Below are 16,226 nucleotides of genomic sequence, written 5' to 3'. Positions count from 1 at the left end.
TCCCCTGCTGGGATTCAGTCGCACCCTCCCCTGATTCTCTTTATGACACTTTTGAAGTTGTAGCGTCATGTGATTGTAGGCCATATATAGCACGCTAATGTTTTTGAACTGCATGTAAAATCTGCAGGTTAATCATAGTTCATGTTGCTTTTTGCAGTGGATCCCCCTCATGCAGCACGGCCGCCTGCGCACTGGCTCCTTCAGTCTGCCCGTCTCTGTGGAGAAACCTCCACCCAGCTACTCAGTCCTCACTCCTGATGTAAGATATTTACATATTAGCTGACTAATATAAAGTGGGACCACCAATTATATTTTTTTTTTTTTTTCCTTCATAATTTCGACTTAATGATTTACAGACTGCTACTACCTGCCATCTTTTCATTTAACAAGAACTTTCAAGAAGTATGGTTCACTTGGTGACTCTTGGCACTTTTTTTAAAGGCTTTAATAATTGTAGTAATTTCATAATTTCATAAAATCGAAAGGTGCAAAAAAAGGTCTAAGCAATGCATATTACTGATCAAAAATTACGCTTTGATATATTTACGGTAAGAAATTTACAAAATGTCTTCATAGAACATTATCTTAATAACTTAATAATTATTTTATTAAGTCTAATCATTTTTGGCATTAAAAAAATGTATTATTTTGACAAATACAATGCATTGTTGGCTATTGCTACAAATAATTGCTACTTTTGTCAAAAGCATGGAATAATCTTAATTAATTTGAACTTTTGTTTGGAAAAGTTTTATCATTGTTAATGTTTATTTAACCACACTACATTTTGTAAGTCTAGATTTTTCTAAAACTGTATATTTGTCAGTAAAAACAAAAGTTAGTGCTTTTAGCATTTGAACGATTTAGTTTGTTTTACTATAGTAAACTAATTCTAACATGAGTCATGTTAATATTAATATTAATTGTTAATATTAGTAGTAGTAGTATATTAAACACACATAAATAAATAAATAATTTAGTTATCCAGTGGCTATCAGAATAATACAATTCCATGACTTTTTTCCAAGTAAAAATACTACTCTTTTAAGCAGAGAAGCATGTCATTGCTTTTTGTGACTAAACCAATTCAACCCCTGATCTCCCCTCCACCAAGTTCATCATAAAACATAAAAAAAGCAATTTTTTTGCACTCCATTTGAGATGACATTACGGATTTTACTACTCTTGGGGCTTTCAGTCACATATTCTAATTAACAGTCATGAGTCTGCCTTTTGGTAATTCACTTAGGCCTACTGAGCTAGCGTCACATTATGTAATTAATAATATTTATGAGCCAAGTCTAAACCTTGGATTTGTAGATTCATGCTGTGGTGCAATTACTCCAGCCATGGGCACAACAGAAAAATGATGAGATGAGTTTTTATTCAGCATGAAAAGGAACTCAGGTTCAAATTTCAAACTTATATGCCTTTTTTTTTTTTTTTTTAATAGACCAAGCAAAAAATTGCTTAATTTGACAGTCAGTGATCACTATGCTTTTTCAGCAGCTCTGACTTTTAATTATTCCCCCTTTTTGTGTTCCACATGACAAAAATCATACAAATTTGGAGCAATGTGAAAAATGACAGATGAACAGAATTTAATGCAAAATTCTGATGAAAAGGTTTAAAGCAAATGATCCGCAAAATGTGTGACTGAACTCATAAAACATAAAATGAAGAGTTAATTTGCAAAAACAGGTAACTGTAGGTTTTTAACAATTTTCAAAAATCATGTTTTCTCATTGTGCATTCCAGTTACTCTCAATCAAACTGCACTTGGGTTATTTTGATTTTGTAAAAAAATAACCAAAAAATACAGCTAACTGACCAAAACACAATAACTGAACAAAACACATTAAAACCATGATAACATAAATGATTTTTGAGTTATCTGTTTTAGCAAATAAACTCTTCAAATATAGAACACAAAAAATATAGAACATAAAACGTTGAAAAGTTATGAAATTATCCGTAGTGAATATATATTTTCATAGTTGTGCTAAATTCTAAAAATGTTTTTAAAAATTCTTATTAAAAAATCATGAATGACTGGAAAAATCATGATAAAGTGATGGAGAAGTCATTGAAATTTTTTGGACTAAAGTGTGAATGGGTCATTTCAGGCAGTTTTTTTTTTTATCACAAAACCTAATTATCCAAGTTTCAGATAATGATTTAGGAATGAATTGCAACATCTATTTGGCTGTAATATCTGAGGAGGAATGTGAACATGTGCTGAAAATATGTGGTGGCCTGTGTTTGTTTCAGGTACAGCTACCAGGAATGAAATGGGTGGACAACCACAAAGGAGTCTTTAATGTTGAGGTCAAGGCAGCCTCCTCAGTTCACACACAGGTAATGAAAAAAAAAAATCTGTAAAAATATCATTAAACACATTTCTATGTAAATGCATTCACATGTATTTCTTACTTAATGTGTGTAGGATCCACACCTGGATAAGTTCTTCACACTCGTGTATGTTTTGGAAGAGTATTCATTCCCCTTCCGGCTGAAGGATGTTATAATCACAGAGGCAAACGTGGAGGCGGAGCTGAAGGCCAGCATGGCGGCTCTGAAAGGGGCACTGCTGGACACTTGTGTGCGCTTCCTCCATCAACTGATGAGCAAGCTCATATTGCTAATCGTACACCCTCCTGTCATAGCAGGACAGATCGGTTGGTAACACAAGATTTGGTCTTTAAAATTACTTGTTATACCCAATTTTTTGGTGTAATCCATTTCATGTCCTTCCTCAAAATCCAGTAAATCTTGGTCGAGCTGCCTTTGAAGCCATGGCCCTGCTGGTAAACCAGATGCATAAGAATTTGGAGGGAAACCAGGACCATCATGGCCGCAACAATCTGCTGTCCTCCTATATCCACTACTGCTTCCACCTGCCCACAACAGAGCCTATGTCTCCCCCTTCTGGTGAGTGAGAAAAACAACTCACAAAGTACAAAACCAGTGCAAGGTCATGATAGTGTGAGATTTGAGAGAAGTCTTGAAAATGCCGTTTTGCTTGCCTTGAACCGTTGATAAAACTGTAAACGTTATTTAACCTTTAAACTGCGCTGATTCATTTCTCTAGGGCTCAGTGTTTGTTGTAGTAAGTTCTTCTCTCGCATTTATATTTGCTCTTGTTTGACCTCAAGCAGAATGCTTAGTTAAGTTTGTACACTGAGCATGTCCCACTTACTCCTTTAGTGGGAGCCGCATCGTATGATCTCCCCATCCAGTATGCCACGCTCTCTAGGGCGACGGCAAGACCCAGCAGTCTGCTCTTGTCCCGCTCCAAGAGCATTAGTAACTCTAACCCTGATCTGGCCTCAACACCAGCCACTCCTGACGAGGAGGTGCAGAGAATCATCGGCAGCAAGGTGGGCGGCTCTACCTCTGGCTTCTGATTGGTTGTTCAAGTTAATGTAGTTTGACCACTTTGTCCTGTCTTGTTTGTAGTTAACTAGGTAGCTACAGGAAACTGAGTATTAAAAGAAGCACTTGAAGTGAAAGTTGCCTTTATTGATGTTGTCTTTTTAACAGTCAGTTTCTGTTTCTCATTTGTTGGTGAAAAACTGGGGGGAAACTAAAGCTCTTATACAAACTAATCAATAAAATCTAATAATGAAGGTATTTCACAACAAATTTGATTAACTAATCATTGACATCACTTTGCAAAACAAGCTATTTCTATGAAAAAATAAATGCTGAAAAAATTTGGTTAATCAAAATCATTAAAATAGTTTGTTGCCGCCCTACTCTGCACTCTTGGAGATCGATTGTGAGATTCCTGTGCCAGCTGTTGATTGCTCTGCTAATAATTGTGCTATGTTTTTGCTTTGGTACTGCTGTTCCTACCCTCTCCCCTCCTTCACTGTGCCCCTGACTTGTTCCCCACCCTTCTCTAAATTAATTCTTGTTCCTGCACTTCGTCCCCTCCCTGTGGCGCCTGTGTGTGGCTGTTCTGCCTCCCCTGTGTTGCACTGTGGTGTGTGTTTGTGTCGTCGGTGGATAAGCAGGGGATAGACCGTTCACATTCCTGGGTAAACTCTGCTTACGCTCCAGGGGGCTCAAGGTCTGTGCTCCGTCGGAACCCCAACTCCAGCTGTGAGCTCAAGCAGGTGCCAGTCAAACCCTACACCCTTATGTCCCTCCCTACTGCCTCAAACCAGACACCCTAATATAACCTGTAATTGCCTCAGACTAGGGATGCACGATATTATCGGACTGATATCGGAATCGGCCGATAATGACTTCAAATGTAAATATCGGCATCGGCCCGATATGAAAAATTATGCCGATATGTTTTGCCGATAAGATGAATATGTTAACTCACATGTGCTAAGGGTGTGCTAGGGATTAGATCACGTCAGCAGTGTGGCTCATTCTTGAAGCAAAGTTTTGACTGAATGAGGAGTAGATTCACTGTTTTGTATCGCTGCATTTAAACTGAGAATACACATACAGAATGATGCATAGCAATAGCACGTGCAGTGGCAGCAGCGGCTATAGGAGAAAGCGCGCCGTTGTTCCATTTGGGATAATTTACTGTTGCCTGTTTCATATCCAGTCACTAGATCGCTAAATGCACATTTTAAATGGTTTTATGGTGCTCTTTGTTGTATTTTGAAACCCAATGGCTGTGTTTGCACATGACATGATCTGCATTTAAAATAAAAAGTAATTACGGCGCGCGGTCAGTGAATTCTCTTTCTTCGGCGGCGCAACGGCAAAACACACTGTTGCTCATATGAAACATTTTTCGTGAATATGACACAAGTGAGGTACAAAGCATTCTTTATAAGTTAAATAATTGGTTAGCAGGCAAATGTTAGTAGCGACCATACTTTTGGATTCATGCAGTTCGAGCCAATACATTTAAAGCCATAAGCGGCTGTGTGTCCTGTTTTCCCGGTTGGTCACGAATTGCCACAAACTTAATAATATTTATAGTTTCTTTTCACAAATCATCACCGTCTCACCCTTTAATTTCGCAGGTTTGTTTTCTTGTCATTTACTTTTAATCCATGTTGTCGGATCATTTATGCGGGTAAACTGCGTGTGGGAAATAAAAGATTTCGTGGCAATAAATTAAGAATTCGTTAATACGACTTTTTAATTCGTTCCCTTATTTTACAAATTAATAAATTAATAAAACGTAGGAACGAATTAACAAGTTGTAGGAAATAATTATGTTCGTGTCCCGCAGCCCTGTCAGAGCGCAGTGCACCGTATAAAATAATTAGAAATTATAATTAAACATGACTTAGTGACTACATTTCTATTACTTTCTTTCCATGTTGAATGCCTTTGTATTGCAGGGCTCTAGAATGATCAAAACTGTCACTTTTTTTTTTTTTTTTTTTTTAAATGTGCAAGTTAAAATTTGACGTGGTCGCACTGCTCCATACAGCGCGGGTTACAGAGTTACAAAGCCGTGGCATATTCAGGATTTCACTGATCACGCAAAGAGTAGTTTTCGTTGTGAGCGCTTCGGGTGTAGAGCCTGGTTTGTATTTGTAGTGTCAGCACGAGCCAGGCGGTGACGGCAAAAAGGACGCGACTATTCTGGAAACGATGGCGGACGGAGGATTTGGTTTTCGAGTAGGGTAAAAGACCGCTTGTTAAACCAGAGAAGGTAAACATGTTGGTATTCTTGTGCAAAAAAAGTGTACTGTTTTGCCAGTTGGTCACGAATTGCCACATAACTTAATATTTTTATTTTCCCAAATCCTCACCGTCTCACCCTTTAATTTCTTAGGTTTATTTTCTTGTCATTCACTTTTAATCCATGTTTTCGTATCTCTTACTGTGATAAATTGCGGGTGGGAAATAAAATATTTCGTGGGAATAAATTAACAATTCATTAATACTACATATTAATTCGTTCCCTCATTTTACAAATTAATAAATTAATAAATCATAGGAACGAATTAAGAAATTGTAGCAATGAATTATGTCCTGTTCATGTCCCGCAAAGCACCCTCACAGTCACCCAGTTTAGTTCTACTTTTCTGTTTTCGTTTTGAAATGTTGTATTCAGATTGCGAATTCGAAAGTGAAAGCATCCGAAGTTCGGCTTATAACATAGCAAAAGTGAACTTAATTTACAAAATTCAGATCATAAATAATGCTAGTCTACTGATGAAAAAGAAGGGATTGAATGTAAACCACTCATTACTATTTATTTAATCCTAACGAATAAGTTATTGTTAAAAACTAACTTTCCAAATAAAATGATATATATCGGTATCGGTATCGGCCAAAATGAGATGAAAAAATATCGGCATATCGGATATCGGCAAAAATCCAATATCGTGCATCTCTACCTCAGACCCTTCTACCCAAATATTATTCTTTACCATCTCAAACTCTACAATCTAATACGACCTTCTGCTGTCTGAAAACTGTAGTTTTCAGTCTCAACACAGCTTATGGTGTCAAACCTTTAATCTTAACATTACTTGTTATTTTAAACTATTAACAGAAGTAACTTTTAACCAACTTTCAACCATAACATTCCTTAACCCTAACATTACATGTTTTTCTTTATCAAACCTTTAACCCTAATATCACTTGTTACTTTATCAACCTTTAATGCTAGCATTACTTATTGCTGTCTCAAACCTTTAATCCCAACATTACTACTTACGGTCTCACACATTTAACCCTAACATTACATGTTACTGTCTCAATCCTTTAACCCTAGCATTACTAGTTACTGTCTCATTTAACTTAAACATTACCTGTTACCATCTCAAACCTTTAACCCTAACATTACTTGTTACTGTCTTAAACTTTTAACCCTATCATTGCTATCATTGTTACTGTCTTTAACGTTTAACCCTAACGTTACGTTACTGTCTCAATCCTTTAACCCCAGCATTACTAGTTGCTGTCTCATTTAACCTAAACATTACCTGTTACCATCTCAAAAATTTAACCCTAATATTACTTGTTACTGTCTCAAACCTTTAACCCTAAAATTACTTGTTACTGTCTTAAACTTTTAACCCTTTATTACTTGTTACTGTCTTTAACGTTTAACCCTAACGTTACATGTTACTGTCTCAATCCTTTAACCCCAGCATTACTAGTTACTGTCTCATTTAACCTAAACATTACCTGTTACCATCTCAAACATTTAACCCTAATATTACTTGTTACTGTCTCAAACCTTTAACCCTAATATTACTTGTTACTGTCTTTAACGTTTAACCGTAAAGTTTCTTGTTACTGTCTCAATCCTTTAACCCCAGCATTACTAGTTACGGTCTCAAACATTTAACCCTAACAATACTTGTTACTGTCTCAAACCATTAACCCCAACATTAATTGATACTGTCTCAATCCTTTAACCCCAACATTACTAGTTATGGTCTTAAACGTTAAACCCTAACATTACTTTTTACTCTTTTTACCCCAGCATTACTAGTTACTGTCTCAAACATTTAACCCTAACAATACTTGTATCCCGAACATTTCTTGTTACTGTCTCAAACTTTTAACCCTATCATTACTTGTTACTGTCTTAAACCTTTAACTCTAACATTTCCTGTTACGGTCTCAAACCTTTGACCCTAACATAACTTATTGCTGTTTCAAACCTTTAACCCTAGCATTACTAGTTATATACTGTCTCAATCCTTCTACCCCTACATTATTTATTGTCTCAAACCTTTAACTCTAACAATACTTTTTACTGTCTCAAACATTTAACCATATCTTTCATTATCACTATCTCAAACCTTTAACCCTAACATTACTAGTTACTGTCTCTAACCTTTAACTCTAACATTACTTGTTACTGTCTCAAACTTTTAGGCATACCATTGCGTTTTACTGTCTCAGAACATTAACCCCTGCATTAACCCCTTAACAGTAACATTACTTGTTACTTTCTTAATTAACCATAAAATTTCTTGTTATTCTCAAACCCTTAACCCTATCATTATTTGTCACTGTCTCAAATTTTACTGTCCCCTTCACCCTCAGTCCCCTCATTCCCAGCTTTTATATGCTGAAATGCTAAGTCCCAGTATTCAAGCCCTACACCATATCATCCTATATGCTCTCATTGCCTTTACTCTGGTATTACTTCTGTAACCGTTCTCTGTAATCTTCTGCCAGCTTTTTTGCTGCTGTCCATTTAGCTTTATTCTTATAGATGTGTCAGTGTCTATGGATGTGTGAGCATTTGTGTAGGTGTGTGTTGTGTGCCTCCTCCTCTTCATCAACAAACTCATCTCTCTTTCCTTTGTACGCTGTACTTCTCTTGCCTGTCAGTCAGAAGGAACTTGGTAGAAGTCTAGTTACCAACAACATAACGTTCCATTACGTGCCATTTGCACTGATGGAACAACAAAACCTAGGTTTATGCATTGTTTTGCAATGTTGCACCCAATTGCAATGCAACTACTACAGTGTCACATCAATATGCTTAGGTCCTCTCTTACATTATTTAATTTATTTGGTTATTTATTTGGTGCAGTCATGTAATAAATCAATTAACCACAAAATAAACCCTTATGGATTATACAAGACCTCAATCACGCTGTCAGGGTTTATTTTGCATTGATGACCAGCTGACTGTACGTTATCCCTAACGTAGCATGGATTATGTTAAATTATTTTGAATTTGTAAAAGGATCTGGGTTAGACATTGTCTTATCCTTCTTCCCTTGTTTTCTCTTATCTTTCTGTTTTCCATTCTTCATCATCATCTTCATTGTCATCGTCATCACCACCACCATCACCATTGTTCTGTGTTCACCCACTGGTCTACAGGCCAGTGAGCGTGCCTGTAATCGCATGTCTGCCTTCATCGAGACTGCCTCCATTCTCTCTCCTCCCTCCAGGCAGATCGCCAAGAAGGTAGAGCACATACTCATTTACTCACCTGTGCACTCTCCTTTTCATTCGTTCCTTCATTCGCTCATTTATGTACTCACTCATTGTACATGCACACATATTACTACTATTTCAAAGTAGTCTGCCTTCATTGTATGCATGCGTGTGTGTGGTTCAGCAAATCTTTTTGTGGTCATGTTCTATATGTATATTTTGTAATAATGCTCTCTGCGTTCAGCTACTTCATGAAGAGTTGGCTCTCCAGTGGGTGGTGAGCACCAGTACCGTAAGAGAGGCATCTCTGCAGCAGGCCTGGTTTTTCTTCCAGCTCATGGTCAGTTGACCTCCAAACTTTTACATTTAGGTTAATAACTACAGTCAAGTCACATTTATTTCTATAGCACTTTATACTGTCCTTATTCAGCTCAGTTTAGTTCAGAATCAGTTTCCATGAAATGACATGAACTCAATTCAGCTATAAGCAGCTCTACAGAAGACAATAATGCCATTATTCAGCTCAAGTCAATGTTAATTTAGTTTAGTAACAGTGTTAGGGTTGCAAATTAGTTTTTTTCCAGCTCAATTCAGTTCTCATCTAATAGTGTTAGTGCAGTCCAATCCATAAAATTACTGAATATTACGGGAAAAACATAATTTACCTCGTTTTGCTAAATTGTGCACACAATAGGTAATTAGGTCCCTCGTTTTCTAAATCGTGGTCACTTTTTTGTTAAATCAAATTAGAGGGAACAAATTATTATACTGTGTATGTGATTTACTTAAACGAGGGAATGAGTTAGCAAATAGTTCTCACTATCTAGTAAAACAAGGGAACTAATTATGTTGTGCTCACAATTGTTTTTTTTTTTCTGCATGTCATGTATGGATATCTGTAGAATATAAATAATCTTTTAATTGTCTTTTAAAGAGACAGTTCACCAAATAAATATATAAATAATACATAAAAAATGCTGTCATTTACTTAGTGTTGGCAAGGTCACTTTGGAAATGTAATAGGTTACAGATTATGTTACACAATTTAAAAGTAATAAGTAATGTAGCTATTTTAATTACTTTATTAAAAGTAATAAAAGTAACTAATTACATTTGATTTCTTTTCTAAATTAAAATTCCAAAATTTTGTCTACATTCTTCTAAAATGTTAATCATTTTTAAACATTCAAAGCAGGCAAGGTTAACCTTACAGTAATACTCAATACTGATTGCTGTCAGACTTTCAAAATCCTTCATTACTTGAATTAAGTTTATAATAATTAAAATTTAAAACAGCCACCACAAAATCCGACTTAAGCACCTTGTTTTATTTTGAGATCATTCTAAGGTTAAATACAGATTTAAGATCATAACAAGATATAGTTTAATAGCTATGAGACTGTTTTAAAAATCAATGACAGGAAACACTGGCATCTAACAATGCTTTGGGAAAAAAAACCCAGTAAATCTTAAATAAAACAGGATATATCCAAATAGGATTTATCAAATAAACACGTGTCCTAAACTCCTCAAACATTGGTTTCTCATATTTTAGAGCAGTCATTGCAATTTTGGAAGGAAATCAATCAAATCTGTATGTGTGTGTGAAAATATTCAGATGTAACCTCTTTGTAATTGTTAACATTTTCGTAAGTAACTGTAATTGAATTACACATTTTTTCTCAGTGACTGTAACAGATTACAGTTATTTTTATTTTGTAATTAAATTACGTAATTAGTTACTCCCCAACACTGTTTGCATACCATCAAGTCATTACAAAAAATGATAAAATTTAAATTTTGGGTGAATTGTCGCTTTAATAGTTCCACATATAGTTTGACTAAATTATTTCTGTAATTTCTAGACATGCTGGTTTTGAAAAATCTAGTATTTGGATTTTTCTAGAGTTTTGTAAGGCAGAGTCAACGCTTCAGATGGTATCACTTATTTTTGTGTGTGATAACAGGTGAAGAGCATGTCCCATCATCTGTTCCTCTCCTCACGCCTGGACATGCCCCGACGCCAGCGCTTCCCAGACCGCTTTGTGGACGACATTGCTGCCTTAGTGTGTGCCATCAGTGCAGACATAGCCAGCAGATATCACAAGGTGAAAGAGCAGCAGATCTCATTTCACTGTTGGAGGAACACAGACCTTCTGTAGATAAGGGGCTATTTGAAACTTTATGGTGGTTTTATGACTGTTTACTCCTGTTATGAATCAACAGGAAGCATGCTTATCTTTGTCTGAACCAATATGTGTTTGCATTTCAGGATGTCGAGCTAGTGGAGAGGTTAAACAGCAGCTTGGCCTTTTTCCTCAATGACCTGCTGTCTCTCATGGACAGAGGCTTTGTTTTCAACCTCATCCGCTCGTATTATAAACAGGTACGTGCACAAACACACAAGCACTTATTTTAAACTGCTGTCGGTGTGCTTGACTTGCGTAGTCTGAATACATGATTATTTATGATGCTCTTCTCCATAATTTTATTCATCATTTGATGAGTTTCTGCTGCTGTGATCACTAGACTTTGTACACATAAACTGTTAAATGCCTTATTTGCATAAGAAGGAGGTGTGTTTGCACCAAAAAGAATACATTTAAATACTGATACTAGCACACATTGTGAGTGGTTTAGTACAGCCCTATGATTTCTGCAATGCAGAAAATGCGGACGCAATCACAGAATCCAGTAATAAAAATGGAATTTACTTTATAGTGCGGAATGCCATGAAATTTGCCCAGTTTTGGATGAATAAATCAAAAGTACGTCAGTACACGTGTCTCTGAATATTAGGCTGCAAAAAACGATTTAAATATGATCATACACATGACGCTTGCAGTGTTTTCAACCTCTACTGCCTTAATATATGAGTACATGAACACAAACATCATCTCTAGAAATGCTCTGAGAGTCAGTCCATGAGCATTTTACAGTTTCTTTTGAGGAAAACGTAGAGCGTCACTATCATATTATATAAAAAAAACTATCATATATAAACAGAAACTTAAACGTCAAAATAAGTTTTTGGTTTAACTTGAAGAAACGTTGGCAGAAATATATTACTTAATGTAATGATACTACTACTACTACTACTACTACTACTACTACTAATAATAATAATAATAAAATTATTATTAAAACTTTTTTTACCAGAAAATGTAAATATACAACATGGTATTTCTGGAAAAAAAGAGAAATAAATAAAATTATTTTTTATTAAATCAATTAATTAAAGATGCTTTTTATGATTTATAATTTAATTAAACCATTAAAACGGAATCCAGAAAATTAATGGGAAACAGAATTTGGTAAAAAAATAAAAAAATAAATAAATAAAATAATAATAATAAAACTAAATTTGAGAAAAAAAAAAAAAATGTATTTCAGACAGCCTTAAAATGCCATTTTTGTTAAAATTTTAATAAATTTCTCTTTAGTTGTGTAAGTTTCATGATTTCAATTAATTAGACGTGTTTTGATTAATATTTTTTAATTTAACCATTAAAAAATTAAAACGGAGAAAAAATACGGAATCCAAAATTTTTAAATGGAAAACGGAATTTGGAAAGCAATAAACTGAAATTTGGGGAAAAATAAAATGGTTTTTATAGTGCTCTAGTTTAGTGAATAATACACATGCAGATGAGGCACAGCTGTGAATTCACCCTAGAACCAGACAAATGTGACCCTGGACCACAAAACCATACCGGCCCTTTAAAAAAAAAAAAAAAAAAAAAAAAAAAAAATTAGATTTATACATCATCTGAAAGCTGAATAAACAAGCTTTACATTGATGGTAGGACAATATTTGGCCAAGATACAACTATTTTTAAAAAATGGAATCTGAGGGTGCAAAAAAATCAGAATATCAAGAAAATTGCAGTTAAATTTGGCCAAATGAAGTTCTTAGCAATGCATATTACTAATCAAAAATTACGTTTTGATATATTTTTACGGTAGGAAATTTACAAAATATCTTCATGGAACATGATCTTTATTTAATATCCTAATGATTTTTGGCATTAAAGAAAAATTGATCATTTTGACCCATACAATGTATTTTTGGCTATTGCTACATATATACCCGTGCTACTAAGATAGGTTTTGTGGTCAAGGGTCCCGAATGACAGTTTCATGCATTTATGTGTCTACAGATTAATAATAAGCTCCACACAGCGCAGAACCCCAGCTCTCTGACAGCACTAAGGATGGACTTCATACGGATCGTCTGCAGTCATGAGCACTACGTCACCCTGAATTTGCCCTGCGCCACCCTTAGTCCTCCCGCTTCCCCCTCGCCCTCCACATCCTCCACCACCTCTCAGGTACGCACACGATCACTCTAACTCTCTTTTTAGTGTCACATGATCCTTAAAAATTCATTCTAATGTCCTGAGTTGCTGCTCAAGAAATGTTTGTTATTATCAGTGTTGAAAACAGTTGTGCTGCTTAATATTTTTTGGAAACCATGAGCAGAAACATACAAGGATGTGGGTGGATTAGAGAGAGTGCTCTTCTCCAAATGTTTATATAAACTGACCACATTCTCATACTTCACAGAAATCATGTCAGTGCTGTAGAGTTTTCTGATTTGTTTGTAACTGTGCGCTGGAGTGTTTCTTACTTTAGAGTGTAAATCCTGTCATGATGGATGTTATGTTGCTGTCTGCTGTCTGCTGTCTGTCTGCCATACAACCACATTATATCAAGCTGGACACACTCAGTGGAATCCTCTTAGGAAAGAGCTGCACTTTACTTTATTATGGCAATGCTGAAACAGACATTTTCTATTTTCTCTTGTAGAGCTCAGCATTCTCCTCTCATGTTCAGGATCAGGGTGTGGTCAGCATGTTCGAACTGTCTGTGCCGTTCCGCCAGCAGCATTTTCTTTCTGGTCTGTTGTTGGCTGAGCTGTCACTCATCCTCGAGCCAGACGGAGAGGGGTGAGAAATGTTCCTACGCTTACACTCAAGTATTTTACTAGGGATACACATACAGACATTTTCGGCTTATGTCAGTAGCTGATTTCTTTCATCTTATGGTCTGTAAATTAGGGCTGGGTTTTGACACACATTTCACTATTCGATTTGATTTTGTTTCACAATTCAATATTGATTATTTTGGATGCATATCAGGTACAGTACATGCCAGATTTTCTCAAGGAGAAAAAAATCTCTCGACTAATGCTGTAAAATATGCATGAGAGTCAGTTGGTACTACATTAATATAATATTAAAGGTTGAAATTAACTGATTTGTATACAAATGCTTAAATTACACGCAGTTAAGCTTTTAAGTAATAAAGTTAAAATTACATAATCATATTTCTGCTCCAATTTGTTTTTTGAAATATAAACATTTAAATGGTGGCAGTCATAAAAAGTTTACAGATTTATTCAAACATGAAGTAAATATTGAAGAACAGTAAAAATTATAATGAATATGTAATATGGTGCATATTTTTAGCAAAATGCTGCTCTCTAGAGTTCATTTTTCTAGCTGACTAACGAGCTTGTGGTCACTGAATATGTTTTTTCTGAGGTAAATGTGACGTTACATGACATTGTTTACAAGCTGTTTTATTGACGTCTTTATGCAGTTGAAATACTGATTGAGCGATTACATGAGACAAGATATGGATGTTTATTCCTGCATATTTTATGCCGAAACTGGTATTAAAGCAGAGAAGATCAGTTTACGTCGCTTCTCTTGAACTACAGCGATCTGTTACTCCACATTAAACATTGCCGAAATGGCATTTATTGTTTGAATAGTGTAATAAAATGGACAGAATTTGAAATCTGAGACTTTGTTTCACATAAAAAGTAACAAAGCACAAAGCTTATTGCGATTTATTGGATGGGAGGCGCTACAATGTTCCATTCATTAACTGAAAACAGGCTAGACTAAGCGATTCTTGGGATTTAAGAACCAGTATCATTTCGTAAAAATGAGAATCAATTGAAATCGAGAAATCTATATTTTTTACCCAGCCCTACAGTAAATATAGGCTAAAAAGTACTGATATATAATGTACACAATTAAACAAATCTGTAACAATTCCCAAAATTTAAAAAAATCAGTACCAATGCTAGTGAAATTTTACAATGCCAATTTCGATACCAAAGCTAAAGGCTAAAATACACTGCTGTCCAATTTGCTGAGAGTCAGTCTGCAGATTTTGATCAGAGAACACTGATCTGATTTTATTTATGTTTTTTAAGATTCAGACTAGGATTACATCCAGTCATACATGAATGATATTTTGAGCCGATTTTAATGCACTCGCTTTTCTAAATGTAAAATACAAGGTACACTATTCATGCCGTCTATATATACAAGAGGTGATCAAAAGTTCGGAGGCTATGCCCGTGATAAACAAAGGAAAACAGACATTACTCTGTTTGTGTAATGATGCAGTATAGCGCTCCTGACTTGACAGGCAGCTCTCATTGAACCGTGAAGTGAAAGTGAAAGCCATCTCACTTCAAATTTTTTCTCTAAATTCCATTTCTAAAAATCATCGCTATCAGCCAACTTAAGATAAAGTTTTGTTATGTTCGAGCTATGGACAAAATAAAACATTTTGTATGGTATCAAAACAGCTTTCATATGGTATCAAAACCTAAAAAAGGTAAAATTTCACCATGTGTTGGGTTTTCCTAGATCACATCACATATTGTTCTCTGTATGTTGTTTTGTGTATAATGGCCAGTTTTTCTCTGTAACCATTACAAAGTCAGCAAGTGCATGATGTCTCATATGTTCAAATAAAATCTGTTTAGTCAGCCTTAAAGGATATGTGCTGATGAGAGCAGCATATTTAAAAATGTTTAAAAAATGAATACATTAATATATTAATTCTGTCATTAATTACTCACCCTCATGTCGTTTCAAACCCGTAAGACCTTAGTTCATCTACAGAACACAAATTAAGATATTTTTGATTAAATCCGCGAACTTTCTGACCCTGAATAGACAGCAATGCAACTGACACATTCAAGACCCATAAAGGTAGTAAGGACATTGTTAAAATAGTTCACGTGACATCAGTGGTTCAACCGTAATGTTATGAAGCTATGAGTACTTTGTGCGCAAAGAAAACAAAAATAGGCAATTTCTACCACAACGCTTGCGTATGGTGCTGCTGATGCAGGAGACAGTGTTCTGACGTAGAACCAGGATGTGCTTTGTCTTTACAAGCAGAAGACAACGCACGCTGTGCATAAAATAGTCTTCGTAAATGTCTGAAGATTTCGACTTTTTCGAACCAGAATATACAAAAGAATAACTAAGAAAGATAGATGTTCTACATCAAAATGCAGGCTCCTGCATCGGTTGAATAAAGCCATTATTTTTGTTTTCTTTGTGCACACA

General features: G+C 35.4%; 1 protein-coding gene across 3 annotated transcripts in view; it reads left to right on the top strand.

Moving 5' to 3' along the window:
• Nucleotides 1-16,226, top strand: part of LOC127160182 (dedicator of cytokinesis protein 7) — a 69,107-nt gene that overhangs the window by 31,241 nt on the left and 21,640 nt on the right. The window contains exons 18-29 of one of the 3 annotated variants that reach the window (XM_051102837.1): nt 158-259; nt 2,272-2,358; nt 2,447-2,678; nt 2,767-2,931; nt 3,208-3,380; nt 4,020-4,121; nt 8,788-8,874; nt 9,089-9,184; nt 10,812-10,952; nt 11,117-11,230; nt 13,005-13,175; nt 13,654-13,793. In XM_051102837.1, coding sequence (XP_050958794.1) covers nt 158-259; nt 2,272-2,358; nt 2,447-2,678; nt 2,767-2,931; nt 3,208-3,380; nt 4,020-4,121; nt 8,788-8,874; nt 9,089-9,184; nt 10,812-10,952; nt 11,117-11,230; nt 13,005-13,175; nt 13,654-13,793 — 1,610 coding nt within the window. The remainder of the gene's footprint in view (nt 1-157; nt 260-2,271; nt 2,359-2,446; nt 2,679-2,766; nt 2,932-3,207; nt 3,381-4,019; nt 4,122-8,787; nt 8,875-9,088; nt 9,185-10,811; nt 10,953-11,116; nt 11,231-13,004; nt 13,176-13,653; nt 13,794-16,226) is intronic. The other 2 variants (XM_051102845.1, XM_051102853.1) reach the window with 2 other exon arrangements.

This window comes from Labeo rohita, chromosome 3 (genome assembly GCF_022985175.1).
Source record: "Labeo rohita strain BAU-BD-2019 chromosome 3, IGBB_LRoh.1.0, whole genome shotgun sequence".
NCBI classification, from domain to species: Eukaryota; Metazoa; Chordata; class Actinopteri; order Cypriniformes; family Cyprinidae; genus Labeo; species Labeo rohita.
The sequence above is the reverse complement of the archived record's forward strand: the minus strand, read 5'-3'. Positions and strand labels throughout refer to the sequence as shown.